We start from the raw sequence: 22,840 nt of genomic DNA, 5'->3' as shown, positions 1-22,840 counted from the left end.
AAGTGTTCCTGAGCCCATGCACTGATTCTTCGCAATTTTACTTTGAGAAACATTATTCTTAAATTGTCTCACTATTTGCCAGCACAGGTTTTTCAAAGTGATAAAGACTTACTGAATCTGTGCACATCACTAAATTTACATCCTGATGCCGTTTTTGCTGTTTAGCATGGATGCACCAGGGACTGCCAGGAAAATATAAATGCCAGTGCTTATTTAAGAACTTTAGGGTCCTTTATGGACTCAACTATTTCTTTTTGCAATCTGCTTGCATTATTTTTCTTAGAGTTAGAATATGTCTTTCATTTGTATCCTGTTCTAATGACTGCTCTTCTTTTCTTAGACTATGTGATATGTCTGCTTTTATGGAGCTGCAGTTTTTTTAATCAACATCTGCAACATCATCATAGGACTGCCTTGAGTACTGCTCCATTATCCAGGACTGTCCTGTTGTGTCAACAGGGTGAGTGAAATAAGAATACTAGAATAAAGTTGAGTTCTGCTTGTTCTGTTTATTACTACTTGGAAAAACTGAAACATAAACAATAGGCCTAAAACAAATAGGTGATAGTCGTAATAAGCTTGAATTTGTGGTAGAGATGGGCTAATGGTGCGTTCGAGTACTCGGAAGTCGTTATTTCCGAGCTCCGAGTCGGAACTTTTTACTGGAATGACCCCCAATGACGGATTTCCGACTCGGAAAGTTGGACGGTCAACACAACCCCCGAGTTGACATTTAAAGATGGCTGCCCAAGTTGTAAACCGTAAGTAGAATAATCCTAATGTAATAATCCTTTTATTAACACTTTTTACTATTTGTTGTCACAATAAGTCAGCCATATACATTGTGTTGTTAGATGTATATATATGGAAATGCTGTCATAGTGTAATTAACAGTTTCCATGTGTACATGCGAACTACAAAGCAAATCATGCTAACAACGGCTAACCGTAGCCTGGTAGTTGTAACTGAAAAGCTGATAACTCGGGTGTGACGTCATTCCCAGCTCCAACTTCCGAGGTAAATGAAACGCACCGTTAGTCCCGATATAGGTCATTTCATATTCAAAATGATATTCCCCCCAAAAATTCCATTCCATTGAAAGATGATAAATTATTATATTGACTTATCTCCCAGCCCTACTTTGTGGTGGATGTTGCAGGATTGTGTCACCGTGGTAATGTGGTAACCATGGCAGGCCTACCTGACCAAAATCCATCTAGTCAGGCTCCATGTTAAGTGTTTGTTTTTCAGCTAGAAGTCATCCAGCCAATCAGTGTCCTGTGAGGAGCTACTGGCTGTTTAGGGGGGAGTGGAGGGTGACGACGACATGAGTGACAACTGCTTGTTCAAAACGGTGGCTCCTAAAGGAGGTTAGCTTAGATGCTAAAATAGCATCAGTTTATATCAGAACTGGAGAGTTTGGCACTGAACGCCTGAAAAAGATGTTCTCTCTTCTCCTGACTGATTGATTTGCCATCAAACCCCCTTCCAGGTATGTTTCCCAATCAGATTCTAATGACACCTCAGATGGCTGTGTAACAAACAATCTGATGAGTCAGGTTGCCTAGCAACCATCTGCAAGCCAATTGACAAAGGACTTGCAGTAGAACCAGTAAATGCTGACCTCTTGCGTTGTGCCTCCACTGCACAGTGAAGCTGGAGTTTCCCCTCTGGGGCACAAGAAGCCTGGGAAATTTGTATTCATGTCACAATCTTCCTGCTGTTACCCAATCACATTAACTTCAAGAAGGCAAATTCACCTCATCAGCTAATTACTAATCAGTGTGCCAATCAGCTGTTCCTGCGTGTCACAGCTTCATGAAGATGATCTGCACCAGCAGCAATCATTTAGCAAACCATCAGTACATGTTATTATAAAGATAACACCCTCTGCGTGTGCTGGAGCAAAGACCTTATTCACAGCAGAAATGTTGACTTGTTACAGTGGTATGAGTCCAGGTGTACAGTATGTTAAACCAATAATGATGGCTTCCCTCCATTTAGTGTCCCAGTAAAGCCATACTAGAGTAGTGAGCCACTGTGCACAATACCAGGGCCCTGGGATGGGAACACCTAAATTGATGTTGTCATTATTAACTTTAATAAGTACCAGGGGTGATTCTTTTCCAGACTGATTAGTCAGCTCTTGTTAAAGCTAAGATCCTTAAAGGTTGAATATGGAGAATGAACAGAACACCTCCATCTGGTGCCTCAAGATCGTAGTTGAAACAACAAAAAATAAGTCCAGCAGTCGGGTTGCCAGGTTGGTTAGACCTGGCCCAGTAGCCTACAGGAGACCAGAGTCTGTTTGAGCCTGTTTGAACCAGTTTGACTTACAGTTAGCGTTAGCCGTTAGCATTAGCCATTCCAGCTAAGTAAAGATGAAAGTGATGTTAGCGATCAAGGAGAACCGTAGCCATTTGGGCGTGCGTTTTAATGGCGTTTCTCTCCTTTCTCTCAGTCCATGGAGTGAATGCTCGGCCTATATTGACTCTGGTTTTTGCCCGTCTCCGCTCACTCAGCTGCTGGGACCAATAACACCCCCTTCACTGAGGCTCCGAAGCAGCTGCAGGATTGGCAAACTCCATTTTACCCAGTGCCAGCCTACAGTACCTGCACCCAACAACAGACAACCCTGGCAACCAGCAACGGCCAACGCTATTGGCTGCTACCATGGAAACAGAACAGGACACAAAGTCATTGTCAAACCCCTCAAACAAAAATGTATAATATTAATTCAGATTAAATATATTTATTTATATAGTTTTTAATAGAGTCTGTACATATTCAACCTTTCACAGACAGCAACTGAGTCTGGGAGAGTTAGCAGCCACAAAGTGGACTGTTGTGGACACATGCAGCCACTTTTTAATGAAAGGTACTCAACAGAACAATAATATAGCAGCAAACAGCTATTTGCTATGTAACGCTATAGTGGAGTATTGGCATCCTGAGCAGAGCATAAAGTCACACTCCCTCTGTGTGTGTTGTAATCTGAGTTCTCAGTTGTTTGTTGTGATAGACAGTCTGACCGCACTTATATGTTAGTGCATGTGGCTGTGAAAAAACATCGGCATTTCACATATCGGGGTGAGAGCCATGTGGAGGCAATCCCAAGTCAATCATTCATTCCATCTGTCCGTCCGTCCGTCTATCCTGTTCTTGTGAAGGTGATATCTCAGGAACCCTGGAGGGACTTTCTTCAAATTTGGCACAAGTGAGAATGAACTGATTAGACTTTGTTGGTCAAGGTCACAGTGACCTCACAAAACGCAATTATGCCCCTAACTCAAGAATGAAGTGACAACCTTTTATATCAAAAAGTTCAAAGGTGAACTGCACTGTAACATGATAATACAACCCTGTAACAAAAACAGAATGGGAGGATTTCCAAAGCATTGAAACCCCTTATTAAAGTGAAAATAGCACAAAGAGATCATAAAAATGTTGAAACTTGAAATTTCATTCTTTTTTGAAAATGATATGACCATTTTAAATTTGATGCCAGCACCACGTTTCAAAGGAGTCAGGACAGTGGCAGCAAAAGAGTGGAAAAGTTGTGAAATGCTAAAAGAAAACAGCTGGTGGAACATCTCACAATGAATGAACAGGTTAGTGACATGATGGGGTATAAAAAGAGTCTTTCTGAAGTAAAGTTCACCACTCTGAAAAATAGTGACACATCTTAAGAATAACAGTGCTTCCCATACATTTGGTTATTTTTCAACGCGCTTTCGAAATATTGTTCCGTTTATTCATCTCTGCATATAACTATTTCTCCCTGTCATTCACACACACACACACACACACACACACACACACACACACACACACACACACACACACACACACACACACACACACACACACACACACACACACACACACACACACACACACACACACACACACACACACACACACACACACACACACACACACACACACACACACACACACACACACACACACACACACACACACACACACACACCCCCTCAGGTAGAAAGAAAAGCGTAGCTACACAGAGTCTCGACACTTAAAACAAGTTCTGTTCATCAGATCCCAGTGAATGGAGGCAGCGCTGGGCTACACCAAAGACACACAACAGGATCCTCTTTTCATCTTGGAAACAAGAGGGAGGAAAAGAAACACGGTGGAACTTGAACGAGACTCAGCTGGCGGCTTTGGAGGGAGCTGGACGAATATTTGGGATGGGCTTGTACCTCAAATGTAGTGCCGGACGGGTAGTGAGTGTTTAGCGGCTCAGAAAGCTGATTTGAACTTGTCTGGCTTCATGAAGGATAAACACCGATCAATAATGCAAACACTTTCTATGCTCGTAATGCATTATCTGACAGGCCTCGTGTGTTTGAAGAGCAGAGCAGACATGTCAGTTTTACTTGCTGTAGTTATTTCTTACATCTTCCTGGCTACAGTATCTGTGTCTGTATTAAGGCTTCAGAATAGTCTCTGCATCTCCAGGCACATTGGAGAGCCGCTCAGAGGGTCAGCGTGAAACCAGGTAGAGCTACAGGTTCTTCTGTAAAATGCTCATCAAATATACAAACTTGTGTCCACATCAGTGTCTTAATTTTGAAATGTAGGTAAAAGATATTTTGACAGCATGGCATCCCTAAAGGGGGCTGCCATGACTTAACTAGTATCACTGTACTTGATATACGTGTTTCCTCTAGTTGAACTCAAACTTCTGGTTGTTGTTAAAATCTGAGCTAGGGATGTAACGATACATCTTGACACAGTTAAAATCGATAAGAATGTGTGACGATACAAAATAGGTTGAGATGAATAATGAAGAGCATCGTGCTATCTACTTTTGACTTTGTTTGTTGACAGCTGTGTTAAGATGGCGGTGAGCGCAGCAGGTTGCTCCGGTCTCTTTTATCAGAGGTTCTAACTCAGTTATGTCTTTTGGAAGTGAAAGAAGCTGTGTATCTTCATCCACTCATTTCCTGTCCTACGCGCTGTCAGTGACACAGGCTGGCTGTGAGTGTGTGTGTGTGTGTGTGTGTGTGCAGGTGAAGAGAGCCGGAGGATGAACTCTGCTGATGGTCAAAGCAGAGAAGAAAATAACTGTTAAGTTTTAGTAAATGTTTCATGTTTTTCAATGCCTCTGCGAACAGAATGGTATTCATCATGTGTACGAGAAATATGAATAACCAGAGTACTCTGTGCTCCTGTAAACCACCATATCCTGAATATGATCATAAGCCTCATAAACTGGATATTTATGTCCATGTAAACGCACTCATTTGCGAATGTGCAGAGATTTCAGCTTCTGAAAATATAGATATGCTGATAACTACTGTAGGAACACAGGTTAAGCCTTAGTTTCTTTGTGTTTTAATTCAATTATTGCTTTTGTTATTTAAACAAATATAAACGTTCAGTTTAACTTTAACAAAGAAAAGGAATTGTGCAGTGTTTTACAGTTTATACCTCAGAAATAATCATTCTTTCATTTGAAAAAGAAAAGAGAAGAGAATAGCTTATATATTCTGTAGATTTGATCACTTTTTGTTAAAAACATCGTATTGTGAACTCAGTATTGTGAATGGAATCCAATGGTGGGTTGAGTCAGTGTATCATTCCACACCTACTGGGGTCCGTTTCACAAAGCAGGTTCAACAAACTCTGAGTCTAACCCTGAACTCTGAGTTGATCTACTCTGAGATAGGAAACTCTGAGTTTTCGGTTCCAGAGCAGCAGATTTGCGTTAGTTTTATCAACTCAGAGTAGTTTGACCTGGAGTTAAGCGTGTGCACCACAAGTAAAAAAAGACAGCATCAATGGAGCCCTGATTCGACCTCATTTTGAGCATGTTTCACATTGTAAAGTAAATATTACCGTAAGTGGCTTTTTTATATGTTGTATAAAAAACTCCTATTTGCAAAAAAACGCAGCGCAACACACAATATCTGCTGGGATGTGAGAGCATGACTTTGGTTGTTAATGTTGTTAATGCCGCTCAAAAAAGATTATTGTCTGGAAATGCAAGAACATCTATAATCAATAGTTTGATAATGATCTCCCGATGAATATTTAATTCTCTGCGCAGTAATTCTGCACCTTCATCCACGGGATCGTTATCAAAAGGACACGCCATGGTAGTGAAATAGTCGCCACTTAATATAACTTCTAATGTCTGATGTTTGCAATGATTTTCTGAAAAAACAGACGGAACTATAGCAGAACTATACTACGCCAAAACTCGCCTGCTGACTGAATGAATGAGGAAATCAAACACCGTGTGTGGCTGAAAGAGGGCGGAGACAGAGAGAAACTCGAGGTTTTCTGAGAAAAACCTGGTCCCGACCAGGTTAGTTTCAGAGAGCATGTTACCATGGTAACTGACCGAGAGATTAAGTTACCTCTCCTTGTGAAACAGGCTAGAGTTACCCCTCTGTCTCTGGTTTGAGTTACCTCCCTTTGTGAAACGGAAAACTCAGTTTCCCTCATTTCAGAGTTTTCACTAAACCTGCTTTGTGAAACGGACCCCAGATCAGTCTCCTTAAACTGTGTTTAATAACAGGCTTCTGGTGCAGCTGCAGTATTGGTATCGTTGTAACAGGCCTGGTTAAATATTGTCCAAACAAACACGATGATAAAGCAAAAGAAAAGCTCTGTCATTTCCATCATGGTGCCAAAAAGATATTTCAGTCGAAAAAAAAAAAAAAGTTAAATAAAGTATAGCCTTATGGATGTCTTAATCACATAAATGTCAGCCCCAGCCCGCTATAAACTTCAAATGGGATCCTGATTATTCACTTCCAAGAAACATGAAAGTTTAAAAAAAGACATCTTTCCCATACCCACAGACATATAGTTATGTATGTTTGCATATTATGATCCAGATAAAAGCACTTCATACATATCTGTTGTCAGAGTCTGTACAGGGGGGAGGTCAGAGCCCCTGCCCCTCAAAAGGTCTCCTTACGGCCCTGCACCACACATTGATACCTGCTCTGTGGGAAACACTGAATAACGTTTCATGAAAAATTGCAAAGAATGAGGGAATGTCGTTGTCTGCAGTAGGGCTCAGCGTTTCCAGCACACAGCACTAGTGCTACAGAGGCTGACAGTTCTTTAGCACAGGAACAGAGAGTTGTAGCACACCCCAAAAATGCCTGTCACCTCTACAGAGGACATTTCATTCATTAATACTTAATTCATTAATTAATGCGGCTCATCTCTTACACAGTAACATCTGCAAATGTAATTCATATATAAATGATGTATTTCAAATAATTATAGAATAATAACTTGAAATGTAAGCATCTTTATTTTTACACCTTTAAAAAATGATTAACAGGCGTGACATCTTTACCCATCAAACACCAGTCTAAAGAATGAATGAATAAATGTTACATATTTGTATGCATGGATCACACCCACACACACACACACACACACGTACGCGCACATGTACACGCACACACACACGCGCACACACACACACCAGAGATGGTCACAAGTCACTTTTTGCAAGTCCTAATCAAGTCTTTAATGATTTTAATAAATAATAATATAGAGTTGGAGAGCAACTGTATTGTATAATTACGCAAGGTCCAAACTTATAACATCTTATAATCAAGTGTAAATAAACAAAGTTTACCTGAACTGATCACAGACACACCTGAAACTCCAGGTCCTGCTCTCATTGGAGGATTCTAAAGAAGTTTGAAATAACCTGGAGCCGACACGTCTGGCTGTAGATATTCTGCATTATACATTCATGATTATGTTTAATTTTGATGTATATTTGCTGTTTTCACTGGTTATCTGATATATTTTATGGTATTATAGTCATGTTTTTTAAATATATTTGCTGTTTTCACTGGTTATCTGATATATTTTATTGTATTATAGTCATGTTTTTTATATATATTTGCTGTTTTCACTGGTTATCTGATATATTTTATTGTATTATAGTCATGTTTTTATATATATTTGCTGTTTTCACTGGTTATCTGATATATTTTATTGTATTATAGTCATGTTTTTTATATATATTTGCTGTTTTCACTGGTTATCTGATATATTTTATTGTATTATAGTCATGTTTTTTATATATATTTGCTGTTTTCACTGGTTATCTGATATATTTTATTGTATTATAGTCATGTTTTTTAAATATATTTGCTGTTTTCACTGGTTATCTGATATATTTTATTGTATTATAGTCATGTTTTTTAAATATATTTGCTGTTTTCACTGGTTATCTGATATATTTTATTGTATTATAGTCATGTTTTTATATACATTTGCTGTTTTCACTGGTTATCTGATATATTTTAATAAAAAATCCTCTAGCCTCTCAAACGCAGTGTGATGGTTAAAGCCAATAACGCAGAATCATTAATGTTACACAGGCAACAACATAAACCTGTAACGTAAACTTGCCTTTAGCTGACATAAATAATTATTGTGTATTCTCCCGGTTTAACGGCGTTAGCAGCAGATAGAGGCAGCACCGGCAAGAAAACACATTTCAATAATATGTAATTTAACGTGAGTCCCCATCTCTGACACACACAGACGGACAGAATACAGCTGCCTATAATACGTTTAAATTACGTCTTCACGGGCCGCTTTGTCTGCCAGGGCGACACCAGTGGAGAACGGTACCGGTCAGCTCCGGGTTTTGCTGAGCGAGACAGGCATCTGGAGCCAGGATGTGACAGTGGGATGTGTAGTGTTTTTGCGTGTTGCCTTTCCTTCAACATGTGGTTGCCCACAACATAGTGGTTCTCCTTTCTAATTGTAAGCGGTGCTGTCTGACAACAGGAGCACATTACTTGCTTTGTGGCATCGAACTTGAGCCAGGCGAACTCCCACTCAGTGTTGTAGCTGTACGTTTTGATAGCAGCCAATTCTACAGGGCAGATTCATGCTTAGCACAGGCATGTTTCGATGTAGCACCTGCAACATATGTGTTGTAGCTCTGGCTGTACAGAGAAAATAAGACAGGTCTCTTAAAATGAACAAGTTTTTAATTTTCTTTTTCTATTTGTTAGATTGCACAGTCAGAGCTTTAAAAATAAAACTGAAAAAAAGATTAAATGATATAGACATTTATTACTAGGCCTAAATATCATAGCTGTAAGTACATAAGACTGACTAATACCCTACTCTACCTAGTGATGTCCAAATGAAGCTTCATGAAGCATTAGTTGTATTTGTTGAATCCACTAGATGGAGCCCTTGGTTTAAAGTAAAGGGCTCAATGAAAGGTGACTCAGTGTGTTTTCATCTCTAAGTTGAACAGAGAGCTCCATCGAGTTGACTCAGAAAATAAAGGACATGCTTCATGAAGCTTCATTGAACATCACTACCTATACCCACTACTGCAATCACATTAAAATCAAGGGTGCCAAATTCTGCTCCTGGAGGGCAGTGGTATATATATATATAATGGGTATAGGTAGTGATGTCCAAATGAAGCATCATGAGCGACGCACTGTTGCCTCATAGGGGGAAAGTTCCTGGTTTGAATTCCGGCTGGGGCCCTTCTGTGTGAAGTTTTCATGTTCTCCCTGTGTCTGCCTGGGTTTTCTCCGGCTTCCTCCCACAGTCCAAAGACATTCTGGTGTGAGGTTCATTGATGACGTGGACCCTGCCTTACGCTCAATGTCAGCTGGGATCGGCTCCAGCCCCCCCGCGACCCCGACAGGAACAAGCGGTTGAAGATGAATGGACGATAATTTATATGAATATACCCATTGTATTGGACTGGTGTATTTGAGGCTGCATTACTAAATAGGTTACACCATCTTATATCTCGGTTTCTGTGGTATTTTATGCATCACTGTAAATTATATGTGTATATTCAATTAAGTTTGATTGCAGTGAATAGGGTCAGTGGGTGTAGGGCAATCTTCAGCATAGTCAGTAAACACACCACAATGATTTAGATGGCCAACTAGCCATTGCATGTAGCCATAATTAATTATTTATTTGCGCAGGCATACATCTAAACTAACAACGATTGACGTTTATGCCAACGTTGGCGCTACGTCACTTTGTGTTGGGTGTGCACTAGGCAGTGGATGCATAAACTGGGGGCTTGCAGCTGAGATGCTGAAACATCGATGTCGTGATATTATTAGGGGTGTGACACGATATTGTCTCACTAGATCTTGCGATAATAAAATGTGGCGAAATTTCTCGTAGAGGGGAAAAGTTGTTTTGCATTTCATTATTTAAGTGGATAAACAGCAATAGAGTGACTGATTAGACAGGGAAAATATGTAAGCACTGTAAGAAGATAGTGCCTGTAACACAAACACGAATCATGTGGGCTCCTGCAGCTTCTTTAACATCAGGCTACATGTTATAGTCAGTGTGTCGGCACCTGACGAACCCGAAGCTTCCGTATGTGACGACCTGGGACAACGGCCTCTGCCGCCTGTCTGCAACTACTGGATAACCTGCCTTCACCAGCTGACAGAAATTTAATGTTGATAGTTTTCATGTCGGCTCAATGGGAAGAAATCAACAGTGTTTAACTGATTCATTGACTTTTAGCTCTCTACTAAAATCAACCCCATCTGTCACCTGTCTGTGTTGTCTCGTTCTGACGAGGTCAATATCATGTATCGTCTCGTCTCATGAGCTGAGGGTCTCGTCACACCCCTAGCTATTATGCTTTGCTAATTTAACTTTACAATGTACACACTGCACAGAGTATTGAGCTTGAAGTGGTCCCAAACTTTTGTTCGTTTTGTCGTTTCCTACTCCTCCCTCTTTGTAGCTTACTCTCTCCTGCTCCATTTTGCCTTTTTTTGCGCCAGCTTCTTTACGTTGTGTCCGCTTTAGTGCCTTCTTGTTTAACAGTGGTCGGAAATGTTTAGCTCATTACCGTCACCTATCTATTCCATTCTTTTATCACTTTAGAAAATGTAATGTTTTTTAAACTATAAAAGTGATGATGATGCAATGGCAAAAGTCGCACCCACAGAGCATGGTAATCAAGATGAAGACAGTCCGCCCCGGTCTACAGTGAGAGCACAGGCTCTGTCCCTTCCTGCAGGTAGAGGGCGCAATGAGCACTTATTCCATGGACCCAGGGAAGCAGCCAGGGGGGAACTAAAACAAGTCACCTGCGACCCTGGGCCGACCCTGGGCCTTTCCAAACCAAACTGGAGCCAGCCGGCGATCCAGTGTTTCCCCTACCATTTTATTATTAATTACATTTTCTATATAGTCCCATATCACAACAGAAGTAATTTAAGGACACCTTTCCTATAGAACAGGACCCTGTCCTTTTATCAAACAAACTATCTTTATTGGGCAGTTAAGTTACTGATAATGCAAACTGAACATCAGACAGCTGCAGCTTCACATTAAAAGCTTTTAACTGGCCAAACGTGAGTTAACTTTTATTTTGAAGTAGACCCGCAGCATCGGTCCCAGTCTTTGGTCACCGGCCGTGAGTCAGCGTGTCTTCGTGTAGGAAGAAGAAGACAGAGCATTTGCAGTAGATGAGAGCTTTCAGGTGACAGAGATGCTTCTCTTTGTAAGGAAAAACATACCATTAGTGACTTAATTTAGCTTCTGACATATAAAGGTGCCTTCAAGTCCTTCAGTTGCTGCTCTTACCTGTTGCACCTTTCTTTTTTTTTCTATAAAAGTACTGTGGTGCAGATAATTTGTTAGTTTTTTCTTTTTTTAGGGTCCCATTACAAATATTTATGCTACTTAATTACGATTGAATAATTATTTACAGAAAAAATAACGTGACAAAAAAAAATAACGCATTTAATCTGAATTTTTTTTGCAAAGTGCGGAACTATGCTCATCACACGAATTCCCGCCCCGGCGGGGCGCAACACAAGACAAATGAAACCGATAAGAAGCAGATGACTTGTCGCTGCGTTCTGTGGGCGACATTTGAGTTCTAAGAAACAACCAAGTGGAAACAAGACAACAAGAGCATGGCTGTGTAAGAATTCACCTCCACCGGAGCTCTTCAGCCTCCGCTCCACCCCAACGCTGAACATGCTGCAGCTAACGTTAGCACAGACAACGCTGAATATGCTTCAGCTGACGTTAGCACACACAACACTGAACAGGCTGCAGCTAACGTTAGTACAGACAACGCTGAACATGCTGCAGCTAACATTAGCACAGATAACGCTGAATATGCTGCAGCAAACGTTAGCACAGACAACACTGAACATGCTGCAGCTAACGTTAGTACAGACAACGCTGAACATGCTGCAGCTAACGTTAGCACAAACAGCGCTGAACATGCTGCAGCTAACGTTAGCACAGACAACGCTGAATATGCTTCAGCTAACGTTAGCACAGACAACACTGAACATGCTGCAGCTAACGTTAGCACAGACAACACTGAACATGCTGCAGCTAATGTAAGCACAGACAACGCTGAACATGCTTCAGCTAATGTTAGCACAGACAACACTGAACATGCTGCAGCTAACGTTAGCACTGACAACGCTGAACATGCTGCAGCTAATGTAAGCACAGACAACGCTGAACATGCTGCAGTTAACGTTAGCACAGACAACGCTGAACCTGCTGCAGCTAATGTTAGCACAGACAATGATGAACATGCTGCAGCTAACATTAGCACAGACAACTCTGAACATGCTGCAGCTAACGTTAGCACAGACAACGCTGAACATGCTGCAGCTAACATTAGCACAGACAAAACTGAACATGCTGCAGCTAACGTTAGCACAGACAAAACTGAACATGCGGCAGCTAACATTAGCTCAACGCTTCTGAGGGACTGTCATTAGTTGATGGATCATTTTTGTTTCTGTGTTTTTGAAAACATGGAGAAAAAGCACTGTTAAACTGTTAATTGTATGCCAATGACATTATTCAAAATATTTTACGTTAGGTTTCCACTTTTCTTGAATATACCGTACGAAGCACTGTTTTATTTTCTATAATATGCTAAGTCATATATCAAAATCCATTGAAATTGAAAAATGTTGCTACTTGTTTCAAATATTGATATGCGATTAATCGCTATTAATTCGATTTTTTTTTTTTTTTTTTATTGTGTCCCACCACTTATTTATACTAATTTGTTTTGTACATGTTACGTTTTATAGTTTGGTTCAATAAAGTAAAGAAAAGTTCCAAAAATGTTTTTGAAACGCAGCCAGGGTGGTTAAGATGGCAACACTCACTCTTGTGCCCGTTCTCTCTAGCTCTCCTGCTCTGGGTCCAAGTACAGAAAAGAGCCCAAGTGTCTGTGCCCTATGAAATCCTAAAACTAAATCACTGCCTAACAAGACAACACACCCGGAGCCTGACACCTGTCTGTTTGTCTGAATGTGCTTGAGCCTGAAAGGTACTTTGACAGTTTGGACATGAAGCAGTTGTGATTCTAAAAGCCCCACCATCGAGCGTCCTTAGGTGATAAAACAGTAAGCTTGGTGGCCTGGTGAGGAGCGCTCAGGCTCTGGCCCTGATGGTTTCAGCTGGAGAATGTGAGAATGTGCTATTTTAAAAGATGGAAGTAACTTGAGACACTGGGAAGTCTGTTAGCTGGACAAACATAACTCCAAGCAGCTATCTTGCTATGTGAAATAAGCCTTCTCCACAGTGGAAGACTGAATACACTGTACTTTATTAAAGAAGAAAAATACTTGAGACCTGTATTCTAGAAGTTTCTCTCAAAACAGCCAGAGAAATTCAATTTTCATCATTTTCTCTCATTCAACCATTCAATTAATTTGATGGTGTCCTTGGGAAAAATAGTAACTATATTGTCTGCTAGCATGTTTAGTTGCTATGAATCTTCCACCAAAGTAGCCAGTACAGATGGAGTTCCACATTCACTAAAGGCCAATTTGGATAGGATGAGTCAGACCGGAGGGTGTGCATGATTTACAGGACTTGTCCCTGATGTTCTGTTTTCTACCAGCACAAGCAAACAATGACTTTTTTCTTTGCTCTGTTTGCATCTATTTCTAAAAGGCTTGAAACCAAATATTGCACGATAATTTGATTTCATTTTCCTATGCTGTTAAGAACTGTGCACACCTCTCAGATTTCACTTGTGGGGATCCAAACTCCCAGGTCGACACCTCTGATCTACCCAGTATTTTCAGTCTCTTCTTGGGCTGGGTAAATATAGAATGCTTGACCCATGTGATGTGGAACACAGGCGTAGGAGGTCAATTCCTTAATCATACTCTATGTTGTCCCCATGTAATACAGTATTATATGACTGTGTTAGGTCACTGCAATCTGGACTCTATAATGGTCTACACATTATGTTGCAGTATGATTCATTAGCATCAATATAACTCATATCTATATTACCTTAAGATACTGATGCTGAGGTGTGGGATTTGTTTATTAAGGCATATTTATCTGTGAATTTCAGCCCCTGTTGGACTGTTTGCAGTCTGAATCATGGAGCAGAGAGGATGCTCTGCTGTTTGTGTTAAAAAGGCACAGACTCAAAGAACTGCATAATCTATCTCTTTGTCATTGAAAGTTGAAAGCACATGTGTGAATCATATATTCCAGGTGATGTGGTTCAGTTCTTCTCCCCTCACCTTTTATTTGAGAATTGCCTCACTTCCTAAAAGGAAGATGACCACTCACAGAGTACTCCAGAACTGAGATCTGCAGGTTGGGTTATGTAAGGACGCACTCACACTGTCCATCCGTACCATACCCAAGCATGTTTCAGCCAGTCCACAGCCAACGAAACCAAACTGGTTCAGACTGAAAGTATTTCATCTTCTTCTTGCACAGGGTTGTTGGATATGCTTAGTTTCCTTAGATTGCTGCCTACAAAATGAAAGTATTCCCACCTTTTTCTGCTGACTTTTCACACTGGGACAGCCCCTGACGTACAGCAAGCACTCCGGGTGTGGAACATCAACATGGCTGCATCATGTCTCTAAGCAGCCATGATAGAACAAGCTGTCATTGGTTATCAACACGTCAATCATGAGGATTGTAGCCAATCATGTTCCCTTTCCATCGGTGTATTGCATGGGTAGTAATAATTAATGGGAACCCAGCTACATCAATGTGTAACCTTTGCGTAACGGAACACAGAAGTTTTGGTCTTACAATTTTTCCGTTCCGTTTGTTATGCCAAACAGGCAAATAGGCATAGTCCTAATGCATTGGCTGAGAACAATTTGACAAAGTAAAATGGATTCATTCCTGGCACATCAAGGTGTAGGGCACAGCTAAAGTTAGAGAGTGTAAGAAAGAGAGAGAGAGAGGCCACTTGGCTGGGAAGCACAAACAGTTTCATATAACCAGTTGTGGGTAAAAGTAGCTCCTCAAACCTGAAATCAAAGCAAAACTTTGTAAAATGTGTCTACTGTAAAAGCCAACTAGCTTAGCTTCAACAGTGACCACCCACGTTTTAAGTGGCTGGTTCTGGAAGTGATTCGATTAATTCCAATTAATTTACTCTACTGATGACATTTCAGAGAATCCTTATAGAGTATGAAGCCTGGAACAAGCCAACCAGCTCCGAGATGAGTCAGAACTGTAAAACATTTCTATCAGCACAACAACAAAAAGGGAAAATGGAAAAAAACAACTGTGTACATAACGACTTACATTTCCTTAACGGATGTAAAGTGATGAAATCTGACTGTCTTTATTAGGCTTCGCCCTATATTACATTTGAAATATATTGGTTCAAATTTAAAAACAAAAAGGGCCAGTTTCTGAAGATAAAAAATGTAAAAACACATCAAAGACATGGAGACATATTTCAGCTCACAATCTGTCAGTAAAATGTGTTTATATTACCATTAAACAGCTGTGAAGGTTAAAATACAGTCAATTGAAATACAAATCAAAAAATCAAAAATTTAATTGAAATTTTAGACATTTATTTGGATTTTGGCTCAGCAGCTTTAACAAATGTAGAAACTTTACAAAGTTAATTTGGGGGCACCTTGGCACATTGATCGGATGGGCCGGGCATCGAATCACTGATCTTCCGAATAGAGGACGTCAGACAACCCGCTCTTCCCGTGTCTATAGCCGCATAATGAATTTGGGACTTAACAGGAATGATCCTGGAATTGATTAAACTGAAGGTTGGTCCTTAACAAGGATGTTATATACTATTAATCAATCACATGCACATGGCACACTGCAGGGGTATTGAGGGCACGCCCCCTGCATGCACTGTTCATCCCTCCATCACATGCACAGTTGATTTCTAAAACTATAATAATTCCCATAAATTCAAATTCAAATTTGGAATTTTTCCAAAATTCCTTAGCTTATGTTCCCATGGAAAGTTTCTGAAAATGTACCGCCCCTTTGCAACCCTAGCTGAAGGTGTCTTGATGCTGTGCAATATTTTGAATACAAAGAAATTAGTGAAAGCATACGAGCGGTACCTAAAGTCCAAGCAGGATTTAAACTCTGACATACTGTAAACCTCTGATACACACTGGATGAGGAAAGGACAAGCGTGTCTGCCTCTTTTAGAAGGAGGAGACAGAAACTCAGGGTTTGTTGGAGAAAACCTAGATCCACTGAGGCAGTTACAACTAAACAGCATTTCTTACAAGAGATTTGCTGGGTACGAGCAATATACGAGTAATACATGTCAATATCCGTGCTCCGATTGAATGAGAATCCTCATTTGTGGACTGTGTGACAGCTGCTGTGTCCCCCTCTGCTACACAGACACAGACACAGACACACACACACACACACACACACACACACACACACACACACACACACACACACACACACACACACACACACACACACACACACACACACACACACACACACACACACACACACACACACACACACACACACACACACACACACACACACACACACACACACACACACACACACCCTCTGCCTGGCGGTCGTCTCAGTTTTTTTTTTTTTTGGGGGGGGGGGGGGGTTGTCAGTTGTTCCCCCACCCCTTTCTCTCTCTCCCACACACACACAAATAAAAATCACACTGATCATAAAAAAAATACAAGTTAAAAAAAGAAAGTTATGTTGAGTATGTTAACTCTTGTTCATTACATTCATGTGTTGTATTCATTGTTGTAAATAGTTTGTTTTCTGTCGTGATCAAAACCATTGATCTGAAGCTCAATGCTGATGCTGTCCTGGAAATAGTTTTATGATCAGCAATAAATAAAACTATTACTGATCAACCATATCAATATTATGCTTCAAATAACATACTGGTTAAAGCCCTGGCCATTTCAAGACAACTCCACCCACTTAAGAGTTAAATCCCGCCCACTTCTGGGTTACGCCCCGGAATATGGATAATTCATATGGTAAACAGATACAGATACAGATGATGCTGTACTCGCTCAACCCTCTTTCTTACTAATACTCTGTGCCATTATAATACAAAGGTGCATGTGAGAAAACGGGTTTTTCTCCCTTATATAAGTGGTGTACATCATCTGAAAGCTGGAGCCTGAAGAATAATTTGAGAAGCAGCTCAGCTCTGTGTGTCCATTTCTTCGAGTCTTAAATCAGAAATAAATTTAAAAAATGTATTTTTTAAGTATTTAAAATAAATTGTGAACATGTATGAAGGCTTAGAACATCACGCTGTGAGTTTATGATTCCCATTTGTTTCTTAACTCTATTATGTCTCTTAAGGTTTTTTTTTTTTAAAAAGCTGCAAAAGGAGGCTTTTTCTCCTTTATTTCCAATCCCAGCTGAAAAGTGACAGGAGCGGGGGAAGACAGAGCGAGGGGATGACACACAGCAAAAGGCTGCAGGTCAGATTGGAACCAAGCCACTGCCAAGCAATGAGACTGTGGGCTGAACACTCTACCTGATGAGCTAGAGCAGTGGTTCCCAAACCTTGCACATGACGTACCAGGTCAGAAAATATCAGACTCTCTCAGGTCCCACCATTAAACCAATGTTAAAGTACAGCAGCATAGGTCTACACTATTCAGCTGCAGACAGTAAGGTCTATTCCTAATCAGAAGATTATTTACTGTTGACTGTCTTCAGCCACGCTGTAGGAAGAACATCCGAACTGACATGTCAGTGTTTTCAGACCAATCCTTTTACCTCTGCTCACTCTCTTCCATCACAGTTTAGCTCCTAACTCATGAACGGGACTACGCAGCAGGCTGATACTGAAACAAGAACATGACAGGAAATGATCAACTTATTTTAAATTTCACAGATCTTAAAAGTATAGTATTTTCTTAGTGTTATATTTATTTAGTAATTAATGTCTCCTTTTCTAAAATGTATTTTGGTGATTCCTTTGTGTACCACAGTTTGAGAACCAGTGAGCTAGAGGCTGCAATGTTTGAGTTGATACCATTCGTATGCGTATTTGGTGCTACATTTAACCATTTTATACCATTCAAGAATTGATAAAAATGGTCAAAAATCCCTCCAAAATAACACTTCTCATTTGTACCCCTACCCCTACCCCTTGCCTCTTGAAACTAAATGTATGAGTGACTTCCACAGTGAGTGTGTTACCTACTGGGAGAGCAGACAGTAGTGACACAGAAGCCAAGCAACGTACTGCTGTGGACAGAGGCAGCAGCGAAACGTATTTTAGACACTTCAAAAAGGCCAACCTAATAAATCAATATCATACTAAATGTATGCTATTAGAATACTATATATGTAATAAATTTTTTATGTATATATATATATTTTTTGGGCCTTTTTATGCTTTTATTTTGACAGTACAGCTGGAGATTGACAGGAAATGGGAGCGCAATAGAGGAGGACTAATAGCCTCTGTATATGAGGCCCCTGCTCTAACCCCTGAGCCACCAGGCACCCCCACACAGCCCTTTCAGATTGGGAACTGAAGCCATCTATACCACACCCCATTGGCTTTAACAGTCATTTGAACTCGCAGAACACAGGGGTTGCTGGTCTACTGTTGCCCTGATCGGTTGTTTTTTTTTTTTTAGTTTCCTAACCCTTTAAAACACCAAAGTCACACAATAAAACAAACAAACTAACCGATCGAGGCAGTGCTGGAGAAGCAACCCCTGTGTTCTGTGAGGTAAACTGTTGTTTTTGGTGACTGACGAGAGGATGCAAGGGCTTCAGATCCCCCTGTATAAACTGTACACTTAAATTCCTCTCCTCTGGAACCACCTCCCAATTGCTGTTCAGGAGGCAGACACTGTCCCCATATTTAAGAGTCTGTCTGTCTTTGTCTCTCTCTGTCGATCTGTCTGTCTTTTCTCTCTTTCTCTCTCCTTTTCTTCCTCCCCAACCGGTGAAGACATCTGTCCGTCCTCCATAGAGCTAGCTGGGTCTGTCTAACTTTCCCGTACTCTACGGGGGAATTGTTGGGTCTATGTAAATCATAAATAAGTCATAGAGTGTGGTCTTTACCTACTTTGTAAGATGTCCTGAGATCACTTTTGTTATGATTTGGCACTGTAAATAAAATTGAATTGAATTAAATTGAATTATATTGATTTTTTTTTAGGTGGCTTAAATGCGTAATACTCCTGCCTGATTCTCCAAATTGGGCGCATACCAATTTCCATTGGTATTGTCTACCACCTGCAGCAACGGAATCAATAAAGTAGCTAAATATGCTAGTGTATGTTTTCTGAGGCCACTTATTCATGCTGTCCTCCTATCAGGGCTGTCGAAGAATAATTCAAGCATATAAATAACAATTTAAAAAGAATACCAAGCCCCCACCACAGCCACTTCCTGGTTGTTCCCATACTGAAGTGCCAAAAACTGCAGTTCTCTGAGTTTCCACTAGTCTCAGTTTGCACAGTAGAGCAGTTTCTCATTGACCCCCATGTTAAACAGGCCGATTTCACAGCATCATTAAACCTGTTCAGGACTTCTTTACAGAAAACATTCTAGTCTGTATGTTTACTTCATATCTCCATGACAACACTTAGGAGGGTAATATTTTTTGTACCAGGCTAGTTTTTATTTTATTGGAGTTTATAGTTTCCTCACTTCTCCTGGGAGGTAAACGTCAGCGGAATGGACGTATCTCCCTCCCCCCATCGTCACATACATGCCCTTTTTTGGTAAGAGGAAATGAGGCGGAGTCAAAAGTTGAAAATTTTGCATTATATGCACGTGCACGAGAGCTGAAAATATGCACGCCACTGAATACTGAACTAACGTTATGTGCACAAAACCACGTCCACCTGACCTTTCTCATTCATACAACTGTGTCACCCACAGCCCAAGAACCAAAACAGTTCCCTACAAAATACCACTCACTCTTTACATTATTGTTTTTATTTACACCCTTATTATTTGTGAGTAGCAGGTGTGCCAGGGCTGACGTCAAAACCCGGGAGTTTAGCATCGGGCTGGTTTGCATAATCCTAAACGGATTATTTAGCTCAGATCAAAATGACGGCACGAAGTGTGGTCGAAGCAAGGGCGGCAGAAGTGGGGGGTTAGGAAGTAGGGAAGTAGGGAAGGGGCCACAGCAGCCTCTAGTTGTCAAGACAGATGTCCGTCCTCCACAGAGCTGGGTCTGTCCCACGTTCCTGCCTGTTATAGGGAAGGTTTTCAACGCCACCGTACTCTACGGGGGAATTGTGGGGTCTATGTAAATCATAAATAAGTCATTGAGTGGGCTTAACCTACTCAGTAAAGTGTCCTGAGATAACTTTTGTTATGATTTGGCAGTAAAAAATAAAATTGAATTGAATTGAAATTGATTCAGAATATGGTTGGCATTGATGTTGTTCTAGCTAACTGGCTGGTTAAAAACAAAATATCCAATATCATTCAGTTATTATGAAAAGTAATAATGAAAATAAATAATATTTCCAATATAAAATAAAACATTTCTTCATATTAATCAATCTGAATCTTTTTTTTACCCTTTACAGCAAGTATACTAGCTCATAGGTATCTCCACAGCTTTTTATTCAAACTGAATACAAAAATGATAAACACAATGCTCAAAATGTGTGTGTGTGTGTGTGTGTGTGTGTGTGTGTGTGTGTGTGTGTGTGTGTTACTGAGGCATTTGGGATGATGTTTGGTCACTGGACACGTGCACCGTGTTTTTGCTGCACAGTAGTTTCTAAAAATAGACATATTAATATGTTCCATCATTAAAAAAACATTCACTTGCATCAGAATCCCTGCCCCGTCTCACCTCCATCCCCGTACGTCTCCACGCCATACCCGTCCTGCAGCCCGTTACTCCAGGTGCCCTCGTACCTGGCCGGTGTGTTCAGGCTCTGTCGGACTCCGTACCGGCCCTTGAACCCGTGAGTCCACTCTCCCCGGTAAATCCACCTCCCCTTGGTTTCTACCCCGAGTCCGTGGCGTTTCCCCTGCGCCCAGTAGCCCTGGAACACGTTCCCGCTGGGCCAGGTGTAAACACCGACCACCTCGAACCCGTTAGACCACGAACCCGAGTACTCGCCCTGGCCCTTGGGACCAGTGCACACACCCTGGCCGTGGGCTTTGCCGTCCTCCCAGCCTCCGCAGTAGGTGCCACCATCGTCAAAGTCGAACCGACCGCCCGTCATTCAGACACGGAGGGTAAAAGTAATAAGCGGCGGTTTATTCTGAAGTCCAGAGTGTGCGAGTTATTTTCAGGTGCGCGGGGACGGTGATACAGAAGCCCCGGTGAGACTGCGAGCTCTCCGCGGAGGTGTGAGGGAACGGGGAATGATGGCGGCTCGGTGCATCCGCAGCGCAGCGTCGGTTACTGAAAGCGGGGACGTGGGAGGGTGAGAGGCGGCCGCCACGGCTGCCAGAGTCGCTCCACTGCTGGGCGCTGGAAGACTCTCCCACCAAGTGAACGCTGCCAAGATGCACGTGATGGAGCGACACGGTCTTCCTGTTTGTGATTTCACAATAAAAGCACCGGTTGTGGCAAAACATAGGCACCTTTCTGTGAAGAGCGGGGAACAGCGGAACTTTTTTTTTTAAAGAAAAGGGTCCGATGTTCCCCGCTTTACATAAAAAGCGGGGAACATCGGACCCATGGCAGTTATCCACTGTGCCTGGTTGGTTATCCATCCTTGTATCTCTCTCATTTTGTTTTACTTAAATTAATGAATTTGGAATTTTAAATTTTGGTTCCTAGATTTCTTACAGTGGTATACATGTATCTTCCCCAGAGTAAAAATACATTATCCTTCTGTTCCAGGTGTAACACTTGTTGTTTTGATATTATTATGTAAGGGTTTTGCATAACAACAGCTTCTTGAGAGGTTTGATTTATGGGAAGTAGCCCATGGTCGTTTTCATTTTTAACTCTGAAAAATCTCTTGGTGGAGTATTTTCTGCAGGACTTAAATGCTGTCTGCAATCGGGTGGAGTAAAAATAAAATGCACCTCGGTTGCCCCTGTTCAAAGCTGTTAACATGGCTGATTTCTAAATTTAGAAAACACCAGCTGTTCGCACTTTTGCCAAACTCCACATGTTGTAAATATGGCCCCCAAAGAACAATGGGAAAAGGACTTTAGTCAGTTAGCTAACTGTTGAAAAACAACTTGTTACTGATTCATCCGGATTTTCCTTTTAGCAGGTAGGTACATAATAGCAACGTGATTTTACCCCAAATAGCAAAAGAAATGTGCTTTTATTTTGAAATCAGATACAGCACTCAGCGTGTGCTTTTCAGTGTAACTGTGAGCAGCTTCATGCAGCTGTCAGAGTCTGCAGAGCTGTCACACATGCACACAGGAGGGGGAGCAACAGGTCTCAATGGAACATCAGTGATCAGTGATAGAGTTCATTGATCCTGACAGGACTTCAAATGCAGCTTGGAGATTTCACTATTTTAAGGCCATTAAAAGAACAAATTCAAATACACAAGTTCAATTTAAAAAATGCTTGCTCATT

At 41.1% G+C, this 22,840-nt stretch overlaps 1 protein-coding gene across 1 annotated transcript in view; it reads right to left on the bottom strand.

Moving 5' to 3' along the window:
* LOC310957267 (junctophilin-1-like) overlaps window positions 1-21,756 on the bottom strand; it is a 49,427-nt gene extending 27,671 nt beyond the window's left edge. The window contains exon 1 of the mRNA XM_083927758.1: window positions 21,137-21,756. Within this exon, the coding sequence (XP_083783884.1) occupies window positions 21,137-21,515 (379 nt within the window). The 5' untranslated portion in view covers window positions 21,516-21,756. The remainder of the gene's footprint in view (window positions 1-21,136) is intronic.
* Between the last annotated feature and the right edge of the window lie 1,084 nt (window positions 21,757-22,840).

The sequence above is a fragment of the Echiichthys vipera genome (genome assembly GCF_963691815.1).
Source record: "Echiichthys vipera genome assembly, chromosome: 15".
In the NCBI taxonomy this organism is placed as follows: domain Eukaryota; kingdom Metazoa; phylum Chordata; class Actinopteri; order Perciformes; family Trachinidae; genus Echiichthys; species Echiichthys vipera.
This window is presented reverse-complemented; position numbering and strand designations above follow the sequence as displayed.